This window comes from Aristolochia californica, unplaced genomic scaffold, assembly GCF_029961685.1.
Source record: "Aristolochia californica isolate CCGP_79_NKW_82.1479 unplaced genomic scaffold, dmAriCali1.0.hap1 SCAF_1, whole genome shotgun sequence".
NCBI classification, from domain to species: domain Eukaryota; kingdom Viridiplantae; phylum Streptophyta; class Magnoliopsida; order Piperales; family Aristolochiaceae; genus Aristolochia; species Aristolochia californica.
In genome coordinates this window covers 58833135-58848177 of record NW_027181770.1, presented here as the reverse complement: position 1 = coordinate 58848177, position 15043 = coordinate 58833135, and the positions used below count along the sequence as shown (strand labels likewise).

Sequence of the window (15043 nt, the reverse complement as noted above, 5' to 3'; positions counted from 1 at the left end):
AATTGAAACGGAATTGAGGACTAATCCGGATCTTGTTCTTATGAGGATATAAATCATTTTTGACTGGAAAACCCACTGGTTCAATCGACGGGGTTCAATTAGTATTCCTTGCTCTTGAATAAAAAGAAACCATGTAAGAGTTATAAATTTTACGTCCATTGAGAAATTAGGAAATGGGTCTACTTTACATGCATGGACTCAGGTCTATTTTCTATTTTTCCACAAAAATAATAACAATAATAACAACAATAAGAGTAAAAAGAAGATGAACTAACCCTAGTTCTTTTAGGAATGATTCTTCTGTATCAAGCTTGATCTGTGTAAAAAGAAGTATAGGTTGCAAGTAGTAAGAGAGTAAGAACAATTCAATGTTTTTACAGAAGGCAACCCAGTGATGTTAACAAAAGGGACAAACAATCGACATTCTTCATATCTTATCATTCTTCCCAGTTGCCAAAGATCAAAGCAGAAAAGGCTAGGTTGAACAACAAGCTTTAACCGAGACAAAACTACATTGAAAGCCCACACGGTTAAAACATAAGACATTGAAAGCCACTGAAGCAATGAAACATGTAATGTAGTTTATCTCATTGAATGTCCCCTCGAGACCTATCAATGACAAATTAACGGAGATATGTAGGACGAAACTCTCAGTATCTTGAAGCATCTACTAAACCATCTGGAAACTAGGACAAACAGAAGCTTAGACCATCATCTATAGATAGAATTCATTAGCAATATTAAAACTATTTTGTGCTTCTAAGGTTCCTACCATTAAGCAAGCAGGCTAAGCACCTGATAGTTGTCTTCTAATATGAAATAAATCGATTTATATGTTCAGTAACCTTCATACAGCAGAAGCTTACCATTTTGCACGCTACTGTTGATCACATTAAGAGCAGATGAGAGAGAAAATAGTCTCAAAGAGCTAATTGCCATGTAAAAGAGTTGTGAAAAGTGATAAGATTTTCCGTTCTTTTCACTGTTTGGGAACTGTACATCCCAAACCAGTGGTAGCTCAGAACCAACCTTCAGAAGACAGACCCATCACTTGCAGCAAGTATAGGTAAAAGAAAAGCATCCGATCCAAATAAAAGCAGACATGTGCACACCAGAGAGAGAGAGAGAGAGAAAGAAAGGTTATATTCTCTTCTATCTCAATCATGCAGAGAAGTTCATACATATGATCACCAGAACTGAAAGAAGAAAAAGAACGTATCTCATCTATATGTCCAAGTAAAACCCTTTTCTCTCTGTATGGTTTTACCAGTGAATGAGCACCAGTGCATGCATGCAAGTGCGTGGGGATGAGAGAGATTAAGATGAATAGATATGCATAGATAAATAGAGATGAGAAAGAATGAAGTTATATTCCCTTCTACACAAGATAGATAGAGAAATAGACACAGAAACAACAGGAGAGAGACATTGAAAAAGATGTAGTTTTCAGTGTATGCATGTGTTACTTTCGATCGATCGTGTGTATGTGTGCATTTGAGAGAGGGCTGAGAGTCCTATAACCTAGACTACCTCCACAATGTGACCAATCAACAAACATGAAATTCATCAACTTAGACATCAAAACCAAATCAACAATCAACTACTAATGGTTCAAACATCAATTATATCAATCATTTTTTTTTTTTTTTTTGGTGAAAACAAACTCAAATCAGACATTCTCCATAATATAGAACAAGAGATTGTTGCACAGAAGTAGACACTTGGTAATTGTAATGTTAAAGAGATAAACGAAGAGCATCAAAATAATCAAAACCTAATAATATGAACAAACTAACTCCAATTCAAACAAAAAATATTGAGAGAAAAGTCTTAGTTGGTTTTTTCTTGAGTAATCTAATATTTGCAGTTTTAATGTGATCACAGCAAGACCAAGTTGGAGAAGCCTCTGTGGGTGTGTAATCTATCCAAGGACAATGACAATCTGATAATAGTCTTCACATTTCTATATGGGATATGGGATTTCTTTGTAGATGTATATGGTACTTCCAAAAACTGCTTTGTCTACCCCTTCTTACAGTCTATATATTTTTCATTATGAACAACCCCCCCCCCCCTCTTAAAAATAAAAAATAAAAAAAAATTCAAAGTTTTCTAAAGAAATTATGTAGTGTTTCCCGTCAATCCTCTCATTTATGAATTATACAAATTCATCAAAGTTTTATAGTTTCTCTTAAGCCCTTGTTTTACAAACATGAAGAGATAAGGATAAGGATCGAAATACAAATACCAAATACCGAAGTGTTGTGATCTTTACAGTCACTGTTGTAATTCTATAAGTACCTATCTCTTCATCAATGAAAATCACGGCAAGTATTAGAACTCATATATGGGCTTCCACCCAAATTATCCTACGTCGACTAGTCATTTTGGGATAAACATTGGACCAACTTCACACCTTTTTCTAATTGAAGTTTCCAAAAACATATCATGCCTGTCAATTACAAAAATGATATAGATTATCAATATTCAAACCCAAACATCATCCACGGTCTTGTCACCCATCATGCAAGCCACAAACCCTAGAAAAACAAAAAGAAAAAAACACACACGAACATAATCAAGTTTCAGAAGAGTTATTCAATACAAGATCGAAATGTTTTAAGAAGAAGATGGGAGAGGACCACAGCGATCTGCTCACCCGACCCAACTCTGCAACTCGATCGATCTACTAGAGCTTGGGCATGTGCCAGATACCGGTGGCTCCCTTGTCTAAGAAATGAGGCTCCAGGTACCCGTCTGTTAAGTAGTACACTCCGCTGTCTGCTTCCCCCAGACGCGTGCGGCACTCGTCTGTGAAGTAAATGCAGTTCGTCGTCCACCCGGTGGCTGCTGTTGGCAACGCCATTGATTCGCTCGGACCGAGAAAAATTGTGTAGTTACCGCATCCCTCGAATTGCTCCCATTCGCTTTCTCCTTTATCGTAGAAGAAAAGTTTGAACTCCACCGTTTGGAGACTTCCCGTCTCGCGGACCTGGATGTATCTCACCACCGCGCAGAGATCTTCTCCGATCGAGACCAAGTACGCGCGACGACAATCCAACCTCCTTGCTTCCACCACCTTGTTCCCGATCTTACAAAATGTAGTAGTCTCCTGACACTTGATCTCCAATGTAATGACCACCCCTTCCTCGTTGATCGCCATGAAAGTATTGTCATGGTACACCACGTCGGTGAAGAGACACAGCGGTAGGTTCAATGTGATCCAGCGGTCGCATCCCGGCCAGGCGTAAGCCAGATCGGACTCCAGACCGTGAATGGCCACGATGATACAGGGTTGGCTAGAGTGAGGGCAGGCCGACATGATCACCTTTGTTGTGAAGTAAAAAGGGCTGGGAAACGGCGGAAGTCCGATCCGCTCCATCGTCAACGGATTCACCAAGTACATATCCATGTTCACGTCGCTCACGATCAGCCACCCGTGCGAGGAGCCGTGAAAGGAGATGGGGCCAGGGAGGGGAAACGGGTAGACTCGGAAGTTGCTGATGTCGAAGAAGCAGCACTTTTCTTGGGGGCGGAGGACGACGAGCCAAGGGAGCTGTGCGGGGTCGGGTTCGTAGTTTTCTCTCAGCGGAGCCGCGTGCCATGCTGTGCAGACTCCACGAAGACAGACCAGGCCACGGATGCTCTTGGTCCGTCGAGCGATCATCGCGAGGAGATCATCCGGCAGCCTGCTCCAGTCGCTACGGTGCCGGTTGCCGGTGAGGATGGCCGTGCGGCGGCGTCGAGGCCTTCGAGCCATGGCTGACGGCGCAGAGAGCTTTACCAGGGCTTTTGCGACAAGGAGTGGAAGTTGGGTGTTCTTAAAAGAACAACTTTTACGTCAGTTATGGAAAGAGGGAGGACACCTGCCCACACGTGGGACAGCACGTAGCCCTAACGCTTCATTTTTCCTCTCTCTGTAATCTTTTTCGGACCGCTCCGTGTTCACGGCGCCGCGGTTTTTTCAAACTATCTCTATTTTACCCCGACGGAGAGTACAATTATAGTAAAAATGTAGGGTTATTTTTATAAATTTCAAGTGAGGGTAGTCTAGCATTTCTAATTTTTTTTTGTTTTTTTTTTGGCATTCGACGCGTCTCATGGGATGGGCGACCTTCACGAGGAGGAATCTGTGGGCCCTGTCAGCCATAAAATAAGTCCAGAATCCTCTTATTATGGGGCCCACTTCTATTTATTTATTTTTAATAAATTAATTTTACATTAAAAAAATTATTATTTAGTAATAAATTCCCTTTTTATTTATTGGATTAATTAAGGGTGTTGTCCACACCAAATCTTTAATATTCATCAACACAAAGCCAAAGTCACCCTTATCAAATCACCTTAGTTTGGTAAAGGAGGAGAAAGCTTTCTCCATCTCCACAACAAAACATGGAGGAGAAAGAAGGCCCTCTCCCCTTTCTTATTCAAATGAGGTTTTAATCTCTAGTTGACTGAAAAAGGGGAAGAGCCTCCTATCCATTTCCAAGGAGAGAGCAAATGAGGAATGAACAAGTTGCCTTTCCTCTCATTAAGAGAAAAGACCAAACATACTTTATAGTCTTATGTTAAGTATCTAGCCAATACTATCCAAAAGACCGGCCTGTTAGGAGCGGAAGACATAGGTACTTAACCCAGAACCATAATAATACACCCCACCTTCGCGAGCCGACGACCACAGTGGCGCAATAACACTGGCCCAACCCGGTGGCCTACTCTAGCGGCTGCCTACTCCTAATGCCCCTTCACAGTTCTCCAGGTCGCCCCTTTTGAACCTATCAGTAATTTTAATCCAGCCTTTGCATGCCTAGGGACTCAAACTCGAGACGTGGGAGCCCGCTCTAATACCAAATGTTAAGCACCTGGCCAATACTACCCAAAAGACTAACCTGTTAGGAGCGGAAGACATAGGTACTTAACCCAGGACCATAACACTTTACTCAATTGCATAATTTTTTATCGATGAACTTGAAATGAGGACGGTCTTCTTGAACATTGCTTACAAAGTTGTTGCTAATCCCATATACTATTTGTTTATACATAATATATGGGTTAATTTGATACTGAATAAATTTTTACCCTTTTAATTCTATATAATAAATATTAATTTTTTATTCTATTTAATAATTAATGGACGAAAATTTGAGATAAACAGATTGGCAGCCGTGTCGCCGCGTGCTCCTCATAAATCCAAACTCCTGCCTTTGGGAAGCATTGCCAGTTGCCACCACCCCTGGCTTTACTGAATTTCTAAGTGGTGGCAGGAGGGACATGAAAAAATATCACCGTCGTGAGTAAGAGACGGCCGGGTACGTGGGTGCTTTGAATTGGTGCCAAATGATTAGATAATGTCCATCCGCTGCTCATCTGCTCCGACAGTTTCTCCTCTTCGAAGCTTCTCTTTCGAGTGCATTATCAGGGAGGAAGTCGCTCTGCGTTTTAAAAAATCTCCAGAGTTGTGCTCTTTCCACCCGTCCTTTTGCTATTTCTTTTCGTGTATTCTCTTCTTCTTGTTGCTAACCCGATTCTCGAAGCTAATCTCCTGCAACGTTAGGGCTTAGTGACAGGCGCTTTACTCTGTGGTTTCACTTATTGAAGTTGTTGCAGTTTCTTCTAGTGTTTGTTTGACGAGACACTGTCATTTCTTTTCTATTCTCGTTGCCTTTCCGTGTGTTTTGCTTCTACGAGAATTGGAAGCATTTGCTGTGACGGATGAATACTGAAGCTTACTCTCCTCGTCCTGAAATGCTGGTTTTTCATGACAATGTGTTTGTTAACTGCGTGCATAGTCTTCTTGAAAACAATAAAATTTGAAGTGATAGAAGGAGAAAAATGGAGCACCAGGCTGCTCCCACATCTGTGGGTGTTAACCTATCGGCTAGTTTATACGATTTGTAATGTGGGTCTGTTCAGTATGACGAGTGGGCTGAGCTCAAACCATTAGAACCTCCAATGTCGATCTCCCTTCCGCTCGCGTTTCTCAGATTTTGGTTCTCTCTTTCTATAGGATGATATTTTCGCTTCTATTCTGCCAGGTCCATGAAGGTAAAGGAAAGTCAATCGCCTTCAGATTATACTAATGGTCCTCCATGGTTGTTCAGAGGAAGGCAAGAAGTTCTACTTGTATACGAACACCTTTGGCTTGGTAAACAAGGTCGCTTCCAGTATAGATATTTGAAGTGATTAATTTATTTTATCCCAAGTCATTAATTTGGATAGGCTGAGCACGACCCCCTTTTTTTTTAATTCCACTTAAGTGACTTGAAGTCTAATTGACACGAAATCTGGACTATATATATACTCTTCCTTTGATTTTTCTGGTTATTGTGCAGGTTGTAGGATTCGGGAGGTCAAACCTGCAAAAGTTTCAAGACTAGATATTGCATCAGCAGACAATGAAAAAGGATCTTGCCCAGTAAGAGAGGCTGCAGAAGATGGACTAAAAAGGAGTCTCCTCTGTGTTGCTGTCAAAACCCATATTGGCTTTGCAGTTTGATTTCCTTAGAATGCAGGTTGTAGCACCCACTGTAGTCATACCTCGACTGAAGACTGCATTTTGGTTGTTGTGTATATAGAAGAATTGAAGATTACAAAGAAAAATTGAAGATTAATTGAAGATGAGGATGCTACAAATTTACATTTAGTTTCTGCTTTGGTTTTGGTAATGAGTTTGGTCATTCATCTCTATAAGCTGGACTGGATTCAAGTTAAGACGGAGAGTGTATCAGAAACACATTCCTTCATGTGAACTTCTACAAAATTGCTCCAACTCACAGTTATCATCACTTTGGATGAACCAGAGAACAAATTGAAGATTTACACTAACTTATTAATTGACATTCCAAACATTACTTATAGACACATTTTGATCTGATCAGTGGATCAGAATGTCTCTGGCAATGGCCTTCCGTGAAGAAATGCTTTGAACAGCACAAGTGATCTCTCCGGTTGGGAGAAAGGAGCTTCATGAGAAGCACCTCTAATTGTTGCAAAGGAAAGGATGTTCCCATAAACCTGAGTCCACCCACCAACCTGAAAACCCCAATAATTATCAAATTTAGAACTTTCCAGCATAACCGATTTAAAAAAAAAAAAAAGAACATAAAGTACCCAAGCCTACAATATCTAGAAACCATTACAATCAGTGTAGCAGTACCTGCTTCCCTTCAAACCAGACTCTGTAAGGTACAGTTGCATTCAGTCCTAACTCATTTGCCAATCCATGGACTAGGGTTCGACTCCCCGTAAGCGGAATCACTGAATCTTGATCTCCACTGTGGAGAAAGATTTCATTCAATATCAATTCAATTGTTTTCTTCTTCTTTCTTTTCTTTTCTTTTTTTTTTTTGGAAGGGTGGGGGGGGATGGTTGAACAGTTAATACTAGTAAAAGCATTTCTTGTTCCTATCTGAAACCTGGATAGAGCTCAAACTGAAGCATTTACCTGTAAACCAGAACTGGAATGCCGGCTCTGACCAGTGAACCCACAACAGAAATTGTGGGTATCTCCAAGTTAAGAACCTCATATTGAAGTATACTGGCATCAAAGGTAAAGGTAAAATCGTCATGTAATTCCCACTTTAAGTTTTCAGTTAACTAGAGTGAACCCAACTTAAATTTGCAGTCTTATGTGAAAGATCCAGTGAAATCAATGGATAATACCTGCTGCAAACGAGCCATGTATTGACTCCAATCAGACGAGCATGAAGAGCTCTCTGCACATCCTTTCTATTGAGGTAATTGACCGTCTCATCTTCCACACACACATCAATATGCTCTGTTACTTCCTGAAATGCAATCAAAACAGCAATTAGAACAAAAAGAAAGAGACTGAGATAAGGATAAGATTTGAAAACAGCCATGGATATCACCTGAGGACGCAGAATTTTGGATTGAGAAAGAATTGAAGAAATGCAAACATCGAGTGTGACATCGTATTTGTCAACAAAGCGGCTTGTCTCTCTGGTCACTTGACTGTAAACTCTTGAGCAAACAGGAGAAACGAATCCTCTGTAGTACTCGCTCACGTATCGAGAGTAATTACAGGCAGTAGTGAAGATTTTGTATGTTGAATCTGAGATTAACCCATGAGACCAAAAATACTCAGCTCTCGAGTTGAAGTCGGTTGCGAATTCCAGAACTGGATTTCCCAGCTACAATACACAAAAGCCAATGATTCAGCTCAAGCATAATCCTGGAAACAACCCATGTCAGCAATCGTCCTAAAATCCCACTGGTCTTCTGATTGATTTAGCTTTTCCTGTTAATTACTTACAGCAATCCCTTTGAGGTTAAACAACTTTTCTTTCTTGTTGAATTCAACCATGAGCTGGGCAAGCTGTGGAATATAGTGTCCTGTGATTAAACAATGGAAAAAAAAAACTGGTTTAGTTCAGTTTGGGACGGCTAAAAAATTTTTTTTTTTTAATCAAAGAAAAGATTTAACGCTCTGAGAAATGTAAGTACCTGCATAACTTTCTCCTGTAATGAAGAGATCTCCGGTCTTGTACTGGGGAAATTTACGGAACCAACGCTGAAGAAAGACTAGATTGTCCCTGGCTTAAGAACCAAAGAGTACCGGTTTCAAAACTCAAAAACAAAACAAAAAAAAAAAAAAAACGCTTGAAGATGGTAAGATCAATCCTTCTGGAAACTGAAAACCAAAGAAAAATTCAAGGAAAGAGTTCACAGAAAGACGATTTTTTGCTTGTCATTTGAAGAATCGAAGAAAGAAGTTGAGAAAATCGTGCCTGTTATCTTATCATCTACGCCTTCGTAGAAGGAAGAATCAGCGGAATAAGAGTAACCGACTCCTGCTGGTGTCTCCAAGTATAACATGTTAGCCTCTGCAAACCAGAGAAAGATTAAATCAGGTAACGCGTTGATCTTCAAATTATCATATTAAAAGAGTGAGGGTCATGAATTTTCTGGGTTACCTTTGTTCCAGCTATACTCATTTCTGACTAAAACCTCTCCGCTTGGTCTGAACGGCCCATTTTCAGAGAATGCGCCAACGCCGACAGAAGAGCAGCCAGGACCTGAGTACAGTGTAAAGCACAGTAAAAACCAGAAGAACGAGAACGAAAAACAACAGCCACTTTCTAAAGCCAGAAATAACACAGTCCGCATTCAAAATCCAACCTCAGTCTCGCTCTTTTTGGATGCTTTAATTCTGTGACGGAACTTTTGAGTGTTCACTTTACCAATTTAACAGCAGAAACTTCCATTAATTCACTGGAGTACAAATCGACATTACCCAGAAATGGATCCATCTTCAACAGAAAAACGACAGATTTGAAGACCAAACAAAATCTCTCACCCCCTTCTCCCCGTCAACCTCAGTTGTTAGCCTAATTAAGAAGACCGAAATCACGGACTTGGTGAAAACTTCGTACCTCCATTTAACCAAAGGACCAGAGGCTTTGAAGCTGGATCTATCTCCGCCTCAACGAAGTAATAAAACAGAGCTCTCCGCTTCTTTTCATCAACTGTGACGTATCCAGCAAACTGTTGAAAGCTCACCGGAGGCTGTCCGGGTAACTTGGTGATTTTATCGGAAGCAAATGAATCGGCACCCACAAAGGAGCATGCAAAAAGGATAGTCCAAGCCATTGCCATGACTTTCCGTGCTCCAGAATCCATGTTGCGGTGGGAAAAACTTCACAGAGAAGTAGAAAGAATCGCAGAAGTTTTGAGGGGAAAGAAAGAGAAGGAGCAGGTTAACGGAACTTTGACTGAAAGGGTAGCCTATAAATAAGGATAGCTCCTTGCTTCCTTCTAATTTTTAAGCCTTTTCCTATGTGCATGCTTAGAGAAAAAGGAGTCTGCAGAGATGCTGGAGGGGTCCCCATCCATCCTCCATCCCAGAGACGCTCCCAGCATTTAAGTCTGTACCTGTTAAAATGGACTTAAAAATGAAATCCAAATCTGCAATCCTTCTCAATTCTCGTTCTACACGGTTGACATGTTTTTCTTTTCTTTCTAAAATGAACAAAACTCACATCTTTTCTTTTCTACTTTGCCACCTTATGAAAAGAGAAAGAAGAAAAGGAAAAGATCAAGCATTTAAGTTTCTTTATTTTTTATCTGATTCTGATGAGATAGATGGGTTGAGGGATAGTTGTCTGTACACTTTTGAGGTTTAACCATCCAGAAATCAAGACTCCAAAAGCCAAAGAGATTCGAATGCAAATAGAAGAGTTTTTCTTTTTCTTTTTCTTCTTTTTTCTCTCTGGGGAAGGAGAGTTGACATGCTTTCTTGTTCATGGGTAACCTTTCATTCATTGTTCCATGACTTAAAGCAGTGCTACTGAAGCAAGATTCTCTCCTGCTAATACAAATACGAACTCCCTGCAGTCTCCCAGGACAAACTGGTAAGAATCATAACCAAAGCAAGACTACTGGTGCAATTGTCAGGAGAAAAGGGAGGAATAAATACCATAAAAGTATGCAATCTGTAAAAAACCACTAATAATTGTGTTTCTTTTAATAAGGAAAATACTCGAAGATTATCTGTGACAAACAAAAATCAGTTGGGAAAAGACACACAATTTTTACAAAAGGAATTTACAAAAGCGCTTTTTGAGAGTTCCCAGCAAATGGACTTGTTGAGTGATTGAGATCTGATGGCTTTCATTTCAGGTACCAAATTCCCATATTCAGGACATGGGAATGGAGTAAGTGCAAATCACTCTGATTCATTCAAAAGAAAATAAGCGATTTATGTTTGCCACCTTCTGCCCATGAATCAAGAAGAAGATGCTCCTCAACCTCACACCCTTTGTGATGGATATGAACTGGAATCTCTACATTTTACCTTTTTGGCAGCAAAAATCATTATATCTGCTTTGCTGGTCTTTCACAGAGTGGGACTGTCTTTCCAGGCAATGTTCTGTCTTAGTCAAGTACTTTCAGAGGATAAGCCTCTTGCTCCCCACTTCCTACTCTTAATTCTTTTAGACATTAAAGAAGGAAATGAATCTTGGTCTCACAAAGTGGATCCATTATTAAAACTCCACAGTAATCACTCAAAAAATCTCATGTTGATTAAAAAATACAGAACAATAAGACAAACAGATGTCTTTAAATATAGATTAGATGCTCTCAATTCCTTTGTCCACAGGCTTATCCAGAAGATTGAAGTGGAATAATGGTTTCTTGTTGATATGTCTCCATTGTTTGACCTTCCAAAAGTTTTCTTTTTCAAATGAAGCTCTCCCAACTGTTCTGTCTCTTTTTTTCTTTTCTTGATGTGAAACTGGGAATGGGTTCAACAGAAGAAAATTCCTATTGGTGTGTGGAAGAAGGCATTTGGTAAAAGTTGCTCTTGGTCCCCTCTTTTCCACAGCCCACCCACTTGACATCTGACACCATACTTGTCTGCTACCTTCCATTGAAACTACACTCAAGAGAAATCTCCAAAAATTTATATTCTTCTCCCCACAGTGGTCTCCTTGAGGATTTCCCACCTTCAAATTGTAAAAATGATATTTATTTGTACTCCTCTCCCTCATCCCATATGACATCCATGAAGAGAAAGGAAAAAGAAAGAACAGCGCATGGGAATTGGGATTGGATCTTGCTCATGAGAATCTCAGCAGAGGATTGGCAGCCACATGCGGGTTATTTTAACTTTGGAGTTTCTTCTTTTTTCGTTCTGTAGTCTCCCTTTTCTTCCTCTACTTTTTGTCTGCACAAATCGACAAAACTGATACCTTGCCTACGTCGTGTACTCGCCGCGACAGCCTGGGAAGGGAAAAGGACCGAACAGGCCATCCATTCGCCCACTCTTTGACACTTATTTACTTTATTGTCACTGTCTCAGTAAACTTCTAGCCTCGATCCAAACGAGCACATAAAAGGCTATTTGAGTAACTTCGTATGTCCGTCTGACCCTCCGTAGACTTTTCTCTATACCGGCCGGTCGTCTGACCTTGTAGAAATTTACGGAAGTACCCTCTGGAGACTTTTCCTCTGTGTGACTGCGGTAGTTATGAATGGTATGGACGGTTTAATGACGGGTGACTCGCGTGATCTCTAAAATTGGTGGTTCTCCCCCTAGCGTGTCTCAATTTTGTTAAAAGTGGAATTATATTTACCTAATCATTACTTGTTTAAAGCCATCAAAGGCTGTGATTAATTCAATTAATAATTTAAAAATATGATTATGCAGCCCTTGCTAGTTATTTGTGTAATATATCTGGTATATGAAAATTAAGTAATTAGACGTTATATATACCCTAAATCCTAAACCCTAAACCCTAAAGGTTAGTGAAAATAGATTGATCAAACACACATTATCTACTAAGAATAATTTTACAAATTTCAAACTTTGTCAGATAGCATGATTCAGATAATATTCGAATCCGAAAACCTTTCGACTTAACATCTAATTACCGAAGTTTCAAATCTGATATTTGGTATAATTTTTTACATAATTACCTTAAAATTGAGACCCAAAATTGGATCTAGTCTGCTCTAATCACAAATAAATTATAAGTAAAAGACAAATATAATTAACAGAAAATTTCCATGAAGGAGGCTAACTGCCCTCTTTGTCCTCATTCTTCTCTGGAAATCACATAAGCAAAAGAGGTGGTGACACCCATTTCATAAAAAAAACTTTTTTTTTCTCTCTCTCTCTCCTCTTCCTCGCTCAATTGCTCTCATTATTTTAAAAAGAAAGGTAGGCATGGAGGTTGGAAAATGGGAAAAAGTGGGGGAGGGTGGTCGAGTCTCTAAATTGATATATTCTAGGCTTGTGAAGGAAGCAAAGGATCACTTTTGCCTTTTCAATTATTGTTTCTTGGAAAAGCTCATTAGCTTTTGCACTAGCATGCCACTTTGTCTCTCTCCATTTGTCCACCCAAAGCCTCTTCTGCCCAAATTTGCAAGTTTGGTAGAAGGAATAGTCTTGATGTGGAAGAAGAGAAGATAAAAAATTAAAAGATGAATAAGGATGAAAAGGTGGGAGAGAAGGCCCCCCATGGAATGATGATTTTGTGAAGATAGGAAAGATGGCCACGCCTGTTGGGGCAGACCACTTGTTTATGATTACGTGGCACATCACACCAACATGGGTCCCACTCCTTACCGTGCCATTTCCCTCCTAAACAACTCAGATTCCCCAAATGTGCCATTTCAGTGTGATTTCCCCTTCGGTCTCACAAAACCAATCCGTCGATCGAGCCGATAGGATTTCGGGAGCCCCCGAGGTTTCCCCTGTTCGGACTAGGCCACTTGGATCGACAATGGAACATAGGGGTTCTTTCTTGGAGGAAAGAGAATTCGTGTTGGCGGAGCCGTTGACTGAAGTGGAAATCGAATAGCTTGTGAGAGGAGTATTGGCATAGCGGTTCCGCTCGTCAGATCAATTTAGGTCCATTTCTTCTTCTTCTTCTTCTTCTTCTTCTTCTTGACACGGATAATGTTTGCTTCTACGGCGAGGTGATTCCTGATAAACCAATGGTGGTATCAATTATAAGCTTCCGATTTCATCTTTAATGTGAAAGAAAAAGAAATTATTAAAATGAAGAGTGAAGTCAGGTACTGTTTTCCTTTTAGAAAGAGAAACAGTGCATATAAATCTAATCTTTCACCTCAATGCTCAAACAAATCGCAAAAGTGATGTACGCTTCTGAGCGCTGAGCCATGGGTGGCAGGTAGGGGAAGAATTCCCAGATCCCAAGCTTTATCTAACAGAGAAGCCATCGATTGGGAGTTAGAACTCACACCTCCATTCGTTGTCAAAATCAGCCTTGGTATATTAATAGAATAAGTACATTGCACGATGGGGGAATGAGGAAAAACTAGCGGGTACTGGGCCGTGTCTTCTAGTGACCGATTAGGATCCGAATATTGGTTAGATCCGACGTCAGCATCGGCAGAGGCGTATGGTTCTGAAATTTCCCCCAAATCGTCGGGTGAACGAACCTACGCTTGGCCGCCGATCAGACTTATCCAACGGATCTGATAAATCTGCATTATTCAACGGTTTGAGATGAAAATTGGGTTTGTTTCTGGAGAAATAAAGTTTAAAAAGAATTGAAGCGCGCGCCTAGTCTCCTTCCTGTCTCGCTTCTTCCTCTTCTTCCCCTGTGCTTGAGCGGCAAGAAGGACGAGAGGGCCTCCATGAAATCGAATTCAATACCTCTATCCTTCTTCCTCCTCTCTCATCAGAAGCCTCTCTCCCCATAATCATGAGGGGGAAAATCAGGCCTGATGAGAGAGGAAGCATGGAGGATTGAGATATTGAATTTTTCCAAGAGGGTCTTCATCGCGCGAGAAGATCCTATCCCTTCTTCCCTTCTGTCTTTTTTGTTTTCTCCTTTCTGTTCTTCTTGATCGTCACCTTGCATACCGGTGTTTTTTCTTTTTCAAATTTTCACTGCACCATCTAAAGATTCAGCGTGCTGTTTTCTTTTTCCCTCATTGGTGTTGAGTTTGAATTGGCGTCGTCGATGTTGCGTTGTTGTATGCACTTGGCCTTTCTTCCGGCCTCTTTTCTCTGGTCTTTCGTTTATGCGTTTTATGTTTTCGTTTTTGTTCTTCTTTGTTGAGTCATGCAGAGCCACTATGCTCTGTTTTCATTCTTTTTCTCTCCCTGTTTTTCCTTTTCTTTTTTCTTTAATTCTGCCTTCTTTTTATCTCCGCACAATCAAATGATTTGAAGCCTTCTGTTTCTTGTTTTTTTTTTCTTTTTTCTTGTTCTCTCCAAAGCACTCCGATCCCTGATGGAACTGTTCACCGCCGTCGTAACATTTCCTCGGCTCGGCCTCGGGGCCCCTTCCTGCAGAAGAGAGCGCCTCAAGGGGGAAGAAGAGAATTCATACTGGTACCTACGCTTTATCTCGGAATATGTTAAATCTTTAACTAGTTTTGTTTTTACGTCTTTCTTTCCTGGTTTTTTTTAAATTCTTGATGTCTTAATGCTTCCGCTTGTTCTGCTGTAGGGAAAGAATTACACGACTATGGTTTCTCTTTAAATGTACTCGCTCTTCAGAAAACAGCTCTGGCATTTCATAATGGATTTCGAAGTTCTTCC

The 15043-nt window shown here is 40.4% G+C and overlaps 2 protein-coding genes across 4 annotated transcripts; both read right to left on the bottom strand.

Annotated features, from left to right (window-relative positions):
* Window positions 1-243: 243 nt before the first annotated feature.
* On the bottom strand, window positions 244-3678 carry LOC137963528 (putative F-box protein At5g55150). Of its 2 annotated transcripts, none has more exons than XM_068810651.1 (2): window positions 2660-3678; window positions 244-316 (listed from the first exon to the last, which is right to left on the bottom strand). In XM_068810651.1, exon 1 carries the CDS (start codon window positions 3665-3667, stop codon window positions 2690-2692), a length of 978 nt encoding a protein of 325 aa, XP_068666752.1. In that variant the 5' UTR covers window positions 3668-3678; the 3' UTR covers window positions 244-316; window positions 2660-2689. The 2 variants fall into 2 exon arrangements, with proteins under 2 accessions (XP_068666752.1, XP_068666746.1); XM_068810645.1 differs by lacking the exon at window positions 244-316 and adding an exon at window positions 2452-2540.
* Window positions 3679-6617: 2939 nt separating this feature from the next.
* On the bottom strand, window positions 6618-9834 carry LOC137953152 (serine carboxypeptidase-like 45). 2 transcript variants are annotated; one of them, XM_068800410.1, is made up of 10 exons: window positions 9396-9825; window positions 8937-9038; window positions 8751-8846; window positions 8467-8559; window positions 8276-8355; window positions 7872-8153; window positions 7663-7787; window positions 7445-7537; window positions 7157-7274; window positions 6619-7032 (listed from the first exon to the last, which is right to left on the bottom strand). In XM_068800410.1, exons 1-10 carry the CDS (start codon window positions 9640-9642, stop codon window positions 6883-6885), a joined length of 1386 nt encoding a protein of 461 aa, XP_068656511.1. In that variant the 5' UTR covers window positions 9643-9825; the 3' UTR covers window positions 6619-6882. The 2 variants fall into 2 exon arrangements, with proteins under 2 accessions (XP_068656502.1, XP_068656511.1); XM_068800401.1 differs by having other exon boundaries at window positions 6618-7032; window positions 7663-8153; window positions 9396-9834.
* Between the last annotated feature and the right edge of the window lie 5209 nt (window positions 9835-15043).

Coding starts and splice junctions, on each gene's coding strand:
- LOC137963528 (XM_068810651.1), bottom strand. CDS start 3,667: ATGATCGCTCGACGGACCAAGAGCATCCGTGGCCTGGTCTGTCTTCGT.
- LOC137953152 (XM_068800401.1), bottom strand. CDS start 9,642: ATGGATTCTGGAGCACGGAAAGTCATGGCAATGGCTTGGACTATCCTT. Junction 9,039..9,395: donor GGTCCTTTGGTTAAATGGAG/GTACGAAGTTTT, acceptor CACTGTACTCAG/GTCCTGGCTGCTCTTCTGTC. Junction 7,033..7,156: donor TCTGGTTTGAAGGGAAGCAG/GTACTGCTACAC, acceptor TGGGGTTTTCAG/GTTGGTGGGTGGACTCAGGT.